Source organism: Phalacrocorax carbo, chromosome 7 (assembly GCF_963921805.1).
Source record: "Phalacrocorax carbo chromosome 7, bPhaCar2.1, whole genome shotgun sequence".
Classification (NCBI taxonomy): Eukaryota; Metazoa; Chordata; class Aves; order Suliformes; family Phalacrocoracidae; genus Phalacrocorax; species Phalacrocorax carbo.
Genome location: NC_087519.1, coordinates 42,964,886 through 42,974,993, shown reverse-complemented (window position 1 = coordinate 42,974,993; position 10,108 = coordinate 42,964,886). Strand labels below are relative to the sequence as shown.

Sequence of the window (10,108 nt, the reverse complement as noted above, 5' to 3'; positions counted from 1 at the left end):
TTGAGCGCTTTTTGGTGCCTGACTTGGACTGAAAACAATATTTTGCCACTTGGAACATTCCTAGTCTGCCAAATGGGAGACTTTATTTGATGCCAAATAGACCTCTTCAATTTGTAGTCAATATTTTGCTGTGATTCTTGACATAGCTGTTACTACCAATTTCATGATTTTTCAGTGAGCACTGTAGGCAGAACACTGATCTCCTTATACATATTAATGAATTTTTAATATAAAAGGAATGCCTATCATTAATTAGTTAGCATAAACATCAGAGAACTAAAAAGGCAATGGGTAATGATGCTATTTTATTGCTTTAAAATATAAAAGGCAATAAAATGGAAATAATACTTTTGCTGTGGTATAGTGTTTTCAGAAATACCAACACCACTATATAAGAACTGGAAGTTCCTGTACTTATGATAATAATGTCTGTGTTTGAAGATAACTACATTCAATATATTTTGATTCTACAGGTGTCACAGTACTGTATATTAAGAAATGAAAAAAACTTTATAAATGCATTTCTGCAAAAATGTACTCAGAATCAACTTTATTTATAGCTCACACCTTTTTTTTTGCTAAAAATGCATAGTCATTACATATACAGTAGTCAGCATCCAAAAGTGTACAAAGAATAAATTTTCAAACCCTCCCAACAGAACAAAACAAAATTCACACTTTTTTTGTTCATTGCATGCACAGACCCTTAAATGTGATACCTCTTACTAAAGCGTGCTTGAATCTCTAGCAGACAGAATTGACTTGCTATAAACTGTTTCTCCATACTATCAACCTCCAGCTACAGCCACAAATCCTAAGGTGTTCACATGAAATAGCGAAGCCCTATGTCCGAATCCTCCATGCTCTGAGTATGGCCCAGGAAGCAATTGCCCTGAAAGTAGAAGTCTGCTGGTGGCAGAACAGGGAACTTTGAGCAAAAGCCTGCTTCCTTTGTCTTGGTCATTAATTTATTACTGAATTCAGTGGAATGAAGCAGCATCTGTCTAAGCAAGTTGTGAAAATAATTTAACTTTATTCCACACCCAGCTCCAAGACACTAACTGTCTTGAATGGAGGTCTGTGTCCTCAGTGCATGTGACACTTCCTCGGCATCTTGCATCTCATCTGAGGAGAAGAGGGTAAAGTCTCAGCTGTAACTTGGGTGTCGGTTGTGTAGCCCTGACTTACGGGTGTCTAACAGAAGCTGGGAAGATAGTCGGATAGGGTGAATTTTATTTATTATTGTAGAGGCTTTAACTTAATGAACCACTCAAACCCTTTGATGTCTTTGTTGTCTTTTTTTTTCTTTTTTTTTTCTTTTTTTGGTCTCCACTACTGCTGCCTGTTAGAAAAGCTCTTAAAAACCTTGTCCTCTACTCAGTGGTGCTGTTTGTATCAGTCCTTCCATGAGAAGGGTGGAGTGGGTTAGCAGGATGATTAGTCAGGGCTCCACGGCAAAGGAAGAGCACGCATATGTGATAAGAAGATCCAAGTTCAGTTTTCACTCAAGAATAGGCTTGGCTCCATGTTGTTGGTTTTGGGGAATGGGAGGGGAAAAGAGAAAGCTGCTTGTCTGAGCAATATAATGTTCCCAAATGATTACACATCTATTGAAAAGTTTCGTTCAGTTAACATCTTTTTAACTCTGATAAGAAGTAGCGTGAAGTAGGTTGAAATTCCCAATGGCAATTGAGACATATTCATAGTCTTACAGACACTGATGGGAAATCTTGCTCCATTGTTTCACGGTAACTGGAATACAATCCATGGCTAAATGACCAAGGAGGCCTCATGTCAGCATTACAATGCCCCTTGGTACAAGTCACCAGTGAGAATTTCTGAAGAGTACTTAACTCATGTATGTTTTCTCTTTACTCCTGACCCTTAGGCGTTTAGTCAGCCTGTTACTACTGCTTAGGTCTTGACTGCCCCTCACCTGAAGCCAGTGGAAATTTTGCCATCAGCTCCAAAGGACAGAGGATGTGAATGTCCTAGGAGTATGGCAACGATGAGGGTTTATCCCAAGAGTTCATGATCTAGAAACGTTCATGTTCATCTCCCTGTGAGATGAGGAGCTATGGAAAAATATAACATTCTCTCTGCCGGAGTTCAGTAATATTTCTTCTTAGCACCTAGGAGGGTCTTTGCATTTTTAAGTGCTTTACAAACATTAGCTAGTCTTCAGAGCAACCCTGCGAGGTAGGTAAGGTATATTGTCCCCATCTTACAGATGTGGAAACTGAGAAACAGAGGGTCAAATTCAACCCTGGTACAATTCCAGTGTTCTACATGAATTAAATTCATTCAAAATGAACACAGTTTAAACAACTTGCCCTAGATTACGGAACAGGTAGTGGCAAAGCAGGGACAAGACCCCAGGAGTGCCCGACTCCTCAGCTTGTTACTGGCCACTTGGTCATTTTTACTCTCATAGGCAATGAAAAACAGCATAAGCTGGGCAATTATTACAGGTATGATTTGCTTCTGTAAGGCATGTGGATGGTAACCAACTGAGTTAAGTGCAATAATACTTTATGAATGTGCCGCCTCAGAGAGCTTAATTAAACATGAAGTAAAACTTTCATACTGTCATTTTTTGCAGGTGCACTGTTGACAAAAACCCAACATAGCTGGATTCAGCAAATAAATAATAAGCACAACACTTGGACAACTAAGCAAAACTATCATTTTAGCAAAAAACAATGAGTCTCTACTTTTAACTCCTAAATTTCTACAAGTGCAGCATGCAGATGAAACCTTTCCCTTTGTTTCCAGACTGCAGACTCCAGTCTTGCTACTGAAGCAGCTCAGAGCTGTACAGATGTCCTGGATAGTGACATTCAAATGAATACACTGCAGAAGAAGTAGTGGTGTATAGCCACAGAGTACGGGTGAATTACTACAGACCAGGTATATCAATCTTACACAAAGATGAGCTTAAAGCTTACAGGTTACTCAGAAGTGCCCAGAAGCTAGGCTTATTGAATATATGCCAACGTGTAGACTGCAGTTCTAGGCACATGCTGATTGCAAGGTGGGGGGGCGCTGTCCGTGCCACCAACGCTCCAGGAACTGGCCCCATCAACAATCAGTTCTCATTGGCACAGGTATGTCAGTCTGAAGGTCAGTGTTGGCCAAACACAGAAAGACACATAGGCATTTTCAGGCCATCACCTCATCTTCCATCCCCCACACAGATTCTACCACAGAAGGCCTGAAAAGCCTTTTTGGTTTTAAAGATGAGCTGTGGAATCCACAGTGTAGACCTTATGGCAGGTACTCAGGCAATAAAAACATTATGACATGTACTTATGCAAAAGAGTTTGTTTTCTAGGATGTCCTTATGCATCTAGTCTGCAGGTTACACCTCCTGTCTACGCTCTGGACACACCTATGATGTTCAGCCATGTGTGCTTTCACACCAAAAAGAGATCCCACGCCCTTACAAGCCACACAAACGCTGACATTGACTTCTACATGAGCAAATTCAAGCATTATAATTATAGATATCTTGTTCCACTTTTAACCTCTTTAACTCAGTTTTGTTCTGTCCATATTTATGGAGACTGGCTATTGGACATGGCAAATGGAGCAATTATCTACATAACATGTCCTTCACTGAATAAACACAGACACTCAGGTAGCGTTTCCCTAGATATTCTCCACACTTACTGTAACTTTTTAATTTGTAGCCACATTTTAAACAAGCAAACAGACAAATGTACATTAATTAGAACTCTTAAAATCTAATCACATCTCCCTGTACCCATTCACTCCTGATTCATACAGCCTGCTTACATTGGCTCAGAGAGCAGTACTTGCAACCAGCATAAACAAATAATTCCATGAGGTGCTCAGGCCCATACACGTGCCTCAACATTTTGCCAATAGAAACTTTTAAATGAAGCAAATTCCTTAATATCAGGGCCAGGTACCAAATCCGCAGCGTGACTGAGGCTCACAGGCAACTCTGGTAACAGCTGTAAGATTCCAGTAAAATTGCAGTTGGTTGCAATCCAACCTTTATACTGTTATCTGTCGTTGAGATATATATAGACGACCCTGTGTGGCCCAACTGCAAATATCAAATGTATTTTTACAAGTTAGCAACAGCCTTTTTTGTCATTGCCTCTTGAGATGCCCTCTGCATTGTGACTGACAAGCACAAATATAATTCATTATACAGTATGCTTGAAAAGCCTTTTTTAACATTTGGCTTTTACTGTTGCTTGTTTCTGAGCTGTCTTCTAGCGCTGAGATTTGCTGTCCCTGGCCTTTTTGATTTCTTTCTTAGTTTTTAATTGCTGGTTGGACACGCTAGTGGCATCTCCCAGGCAAACCCCTTCTACATAATTAGTTCTGAAACTTGGATGAGTCATTGGGCTCTAAGTACCACGTCTCTATTATTTTAACTTGAATACAGCACATCTCAAAGATTTTGGCCTCTTTTTGCAGTTGTGGAAATTCATAGGGTGACATCGTTGCAGGTCTTGAGCCATTTGCTTTCTACTGTGAGTTTCCAGGGGGTTTTCCACAATATAAAGCACGTTTCAAAGCATAACAGTATTGTGAACCAGCCTCCTCTCCCAGTGGTGCAGATCGTTTTCTGTTTTATTGGCAGTTGAATAAAGCAATGCCATATTTATGACAAAAGTTAGTGAAAATATGTAAAATTAAAAATACTTCAAGTCGTTTTCATTTTCTTTTAATGCAGGTTGGCAAATGAAAACAGCACAGACAGCCACACAGGGCCATGCTGGTTATTATGGTCCATCAGTGATAACTCAAGAGGCCACGGTTTGGGAACTGCTGTTTCAGAAAACTCTAGCCAATCTCAAGACACCACAAGTGACCCTACCACAAATTATACACCAGCAGAATTGTGGCTGGCAGAGAGGATATATTTTTGTTAGACCATTCTCATCATTCACTAAGAATCTAAAAGATCCAAACCATTGTATTTAAAATGGATTGAGGTAAAAGATAAAATGAAGTGGGTGTCATTTTCTTTTAGCTTATGCACTTTCATTGGAAAATTTTCACAAAGCTGACATTGGTACAGGACATATCAATTATTGGTTTCTGTGATGGTTCTGACCTGTATTAAGGATTTGACCTCACAATCCCTAGCTGTAGTCCTTCCTATATTCCCATAATAAACAAAGGGGGCTTTGTCTTACAGAAGTCTGTGGCGCTGGACTCTTGGGGTTCGGATGCCATGTCCATCAAAATGGGAAAGATCCAAGCAGAAATGTATTTCCACAACAGGGGCAAAGAGACTGAGTTAAAGAACCACTACGCTGTTGTGCAGCATGACACCAGCATCTCCTAAGGAAGTACCACCCTTCGTTTTGCAAATGGGGTATACAAGCAGTTTCTCACCTGAACTTCAAATTGTAACCCCTTTGTGTAATATTATTGCATACTTGTTCTGTCAGACAAAAATCAAAATGCATCTGTTTAAAATCTGTACATAGTTTACAAAAATGTCTTTCTACAGAGAACAAGTTCAAGCTATAGTTAGCTGTTTGTCATGTGAGAAGGATAATTCCTGGGTTGCTGTGAAAAGGTACTGCTTTGGAAGATGTCTCATAATTCTTGTCTTTGAGCTCCCCCAAAGCTCTGAAAAAGGACTTCAAAACACCCAGCTGCAGTTAATCAAAATAGGAAAAGGTGGGGAATGATGCAAAAGTGCCAGTATCCAGTACTTGTAGAGCCAGGTTTTAGGTCCGGAACCCAGATTCAGCAGTACCTTATTCTGCAACTAATCTTAGGATGGTGAATCCGACAGAGTGCTCTAATTAAAGAGCAGAAGAAACCAGTTCTATGTAATTCTTTAAAAGATCCAGAATGAGATCACATGCATCAGTTATTCTCTTTACATACACAGAACTCCCATCGAGCTTGGCAGGGGCTTATAGAAAGCCTGGCATCTGACTTTGACTCTAAAGGGCTGATTTGGGGGTGATTTACCAGGGAAGATAAAGGGGCCCCTTAGCAACCCGCTTAAAACAACAGATGTTCCTGAGTGCTGGGGGAAGAGCCGTGCCATTATGCAGTACTCCCCTTCTCCCCCCGCCCCTGCTCCAAACCAGTTTGACCCCTTTCTGGTTCAGTTATTTTACATATCCCTCTATTTTATTTTAGTATCCGAGTGCTTACACCAACCACTCACTGCCTGTCTAATTAAAGTCTCTCCATCAACTGGTAATTCCATAATAATTCACAGCTGTTTTTCCTCCCTCTGTTAAATCTATTGTTCCCTGGCTGAAAAGGCTGCAAGACCTTAAAAACTATGGATAGCTATCGATTTGTTTGCATTTAAAATCCAGTATGTGGCCACAAAGGCCTGTTACAGTATCACAGAGGAAGATAAATGTCAGTGCATAATCTGCTAGGAAATCTCACACAGGAGTTGATTAAAAGTCTATGAGTAATCATTGCACAAGTGTCTTCAGATGTATATATATACACACATATATATGTAGCTAATAAATATATAGCTATATATATAAATATATATGTATATACAGAGCTAGTTTAAAACTAATCGTTATGAAATTAGTAACTGGCATTCACAGTTCATGCATTCTTCCTAGTAGCAGAGCTAGATTATTTCAGCTTATACTCTAAGCAGCAACATACCAGTAAGCGTTTGCTTGCTTCCCCTGGTAACCTAGTAGTTTAAAGAACACGAGCAGTTCCGCCATGGTCATTTTCTCTGGCAACTCTCCATGAAAGGGACCTGGCTTTTCCACAGGTGCGTTTCCCCAAGATTTCACAGCATCTTCAGGACATGGTGGAGCTGGTCTGAAGGTCACTGGCCCGAGGGTCTCCGGCCCAAGGGCCACTGGTATGGTAGTTGCTGTCCCAAGGGTCACCGACCTAGCTAGTCCTGCTTGCAGAGGTCTGCAACGTTGAGGAACCTCCTGACAACCACGGCCAGGCAGAGTGCCAGGAGCAGCATATACCCCACAGTGCCCAGGTAGGTGGGGGCGGCCAGGGGTGCCTTGAGGAACTCGGCCAGCCCGTCTTCCACATAGTGCACCTGGTCGTAGATGCTGAGGAAGGTGAAGATGTGGAATAGCTGGTGGCTGTGCCCCACGATGTCGAAGAGCCCTGGCTGGATCCGCTCAGGGATTTTGCTGACATTGAAGAAGGCGGCCACCAGCAGCCAGCAGTAGCGTCGGTAGAAGTAGACAAAGAGCGTGGGGTTGCGGGTGCGGAGGTCAAAGAGGAGGCTCTCCAGCATGATGGGGCAGGCCATGCTCAGCGGCATGGCGAAGACGAAGGTGCGCACGGCGAAGGGGTAGGCGCAGCAGGCGGCGCGGCTGCGGCAGCAGGCGGCCGTGCAGCCCACGGCCAGCGCCAGGGCGACGGGCAGCACCAGGGCGCGGTAGGCCGCGATGGGCAGGCTGCAGTCCAGCTGCCAGCCCAGCCGCTGCTGCACGTAGCGGCTCATGGCGCTGGCGTCTAGCAGGCTCAGCCCTGGCAGCAGGTAGTAGGAGTAGGCCACGGTGCTGGCAAAGCCGTAGTAGCTGATGGAGGCGTAGTCCAGGTAGAAGAAGGCGGCGCGGAGGCGCGGGGAGAGGCAGCTGAAGAGATGGGCCGTGCAGCTCATGGCAAAGGTGAGCAGCACCCCCGAGGCGTAGCACCAGAGGGGCAGCAGGGCCGGGTGGTGGAAGGGCACGTCCCCGGCGCCCCGCAGCAGCAGCAGCCGCCCGAAGCGGCTGAGGAAGAGCAGCAGCGGGATGAAGTGGGTCCAGAAGTTGAGGGTCTCGTTGGTGGGCTGCAGCACCGAGGCCAGGCACTCCTGTGCCGAGCAGTGCAGCCGCCGGTAGCCCGAGAGGATGAAGCACTCCACGAAGTCCTCGGGCACCTCGTCCCACCGCAGCAGGGCGGCAGGGCGAGGAGGCGGCGCCGGCTCCTCCTTGTCCCCCTCGCCCGCCGGCATGCTGCCGGCCCCGGCCGCCCCCGGCCCACCGCCCGCCGCCGCGCCCCGCCGCCCGGGCGAGGTAGAGCCGCCGCTCCTGCAGCCGCCAGCGGAGGAGCAGCGGTGGCTCTGCGCTTCTTCTCCTCCTCCTCCTCCTCCTCCGCCGCCCCCGCCCCCGGCAGCATCACTCATTGCAGCAGGGGCACTGGCGGCATCGCCGCGGCTCCTCCCGCCCCGCCGCCCGGCATCGCGGTAACTGGAAACCGGCGGCGCATCCAGCGCTCCCGGGGAGCGGGGAGAGACGCCCCCGCCGCCCCGGGTAGGGTTTCCCGGGGAAGGAGGCGCTGGACACCCGACCCGCCGTTAATGATTGATGCGGCCGGGGCCGGGCCGGGCAGTGCAGAGCCCCCGGGGCCGCTCTCCGGCGGGGCGAGGGACGGCTGGAGCGGCGGCAGGCGGGCAGACCCGCCGCTTTGTGCGGGGCCCTTCCCGCGGGGGCGTTTGGGTGGAAAAAGCACAAAGGGGACGCGGCACCGGCTGCCCGCGGGTGGCTAAAGCCCCGGGAAGGGGGAGCGGGACCCCGCCGGGCTGGGAGATCCCCAGCAGGCGGGACAGACCTGGGAAACACCCCCAGACCGGGCGACATGTGGCAGCTGGGAGGATTTCCGCCGTGTGTGGCTCAGGGAGGCCGCCTGAGACCTGGTTTCTGTGGTGACATTATCTCATGCGATGAATGCAACCCTTAGGGAAAACGTTCCCGGCCAGGCGGGAAAGGGCGTCCGTCGCACTGACACATCGGGCACCCACCTTATCTCCGCGCTCCAAGCGGGGCGGCTCGGGGGAGACTCGGTAACGGGCTGACAGTAGCTGCTCTGTGTTGATCCATAGACAAATCCCACATTTATCGGCGGTGCGGTTATGCAAGCGGCACAGTTACATAATTGGAATCTAAAAATACAGGGAAAAGCACCGTACGCGTGTTACTGTACCTCAATGTGTCTGAAGTAAATAAAAGGCATTGTGGAAACATGAGTAACTATTGCAGGTGCAGGTGGGAACCAGAGCAAGGAATTGCTCTCCGCTGTTCCAAAGTGTTTCCTTTTTGCTTGTTTCAGACGGTCTTAAACGTCCGATAGCTCTGGGTTTTCAAATGTCTGTCATACATGGTGATATTCAGATATATATGTATGGTCACACAGTATAAACCAAGGTCCAGTGGAATTAGGACGCTCTGTCCAAAGATTTTTATAAAAATCTTCTATTCAATAGTCAGTCATGATAACATGCAAAATCTGAACATGGTGGTAATCAGAAATGCGGTTTTTAAAACTGACACAAAAAGGTAGTAAAAACGTGTTGCCAAAAGTGATTTTCAATGCGTTTTTTTGTCACAGTAAAAATATTGTTTTTACGGAACTGTCAAAAGTAGGGCAGACTGGTGACGCTGCTTATAATCTTTATAAAAATTACACAGGAGTCCTGCTGGGAAAATAAACACAACTGAACAGTGCTGAAAAGCCAAGGGGAGGAGTAAAATATTAAACTGAGAGATCTATTTTTTTTTTAGATAACGGGCCTAACGTGCTCTGATGCCCATGCGTTCCAGAGGGCGAGAGGGTGGGTGAGGGCGCCTGGCGGCGTGCAGGGACGCACCGGCCACGCACTCCTCGAGCAGTGGCTGACAGAGGGCTCTGCGCAACCTGCCTGCAGCGAGCCTCCGCCGCACCAGGGGCGAGCAGGGCCCCCCGCGCTGTGGGCTCTGCAGTGTGTGATTCAGGGAGAGGAAAGGCTCTCCGGGATTAAATGAAAACTGCTCAGCCCCTGGTAGAGGTCAGGATTCTAAAGGCGCTGCTCTGTACTAGAGAGGCTGCCCTGAAGAAGAGGCAGGCTGGATGCTACACCATTTGCCGCATCACCACAGATGGATGAGGTGGTGAGGGGGGGGGCTGTTTGAAGGTACCTCTGCCCCTGCCCTGCTTACCACACCACACCCACAGGCGCTGCTCCGTAGGGCTCTGGTGATCATCCCCCCAGTCCCTAAGCGATACTTCCATCTACGGTGGTGGGCGCCATTGCAGGCTCTAGGGAAAATGACCGAAGCGACCGTGATCTTCAGCCTCCCTCATCAAGGTCAGATGAGGAGAGGTGGTTGACTGGGAGCAATCTGGTTTTAGA

At 47.0% G+C, this 10,108-nt stretch overlaps 1 protein-coding gene across 1 annotated transcript; it reads right to left on the bottom strand.

Moving 5' to 3' along the window:
• Positions 1–521: 521 nt before the first annotated feature.
• PAQR9 (progestin and adipoQ receptor family member 9) lies at positions 522–9,401 on the bottom strand. The gene has a single exon (XM_064457675.1). It carries the CDS (start codon positions 8,123–8,125, stop codon positions 6,890–6,892), a length of 1,236 nt encoding a protein of 411 aa, XP_064313745.1. The 5' UTR covers positions 8,126–9,401; the 3' UTR covers positions 522–6,889.
• Positions 9,402–10,108: the final 707 nt, after the last annotated feature.

Bases quoted from the DNA above. Each gene is read 5' to 3' on its own strand.
- PAQR9 (XM_064457675.1), bottom strand. From the start codon at position 8,125: ATGAGTGATGCTGCCGGGGGCGGGGGCGGCGGAGGAGGAGGAGGAGGA.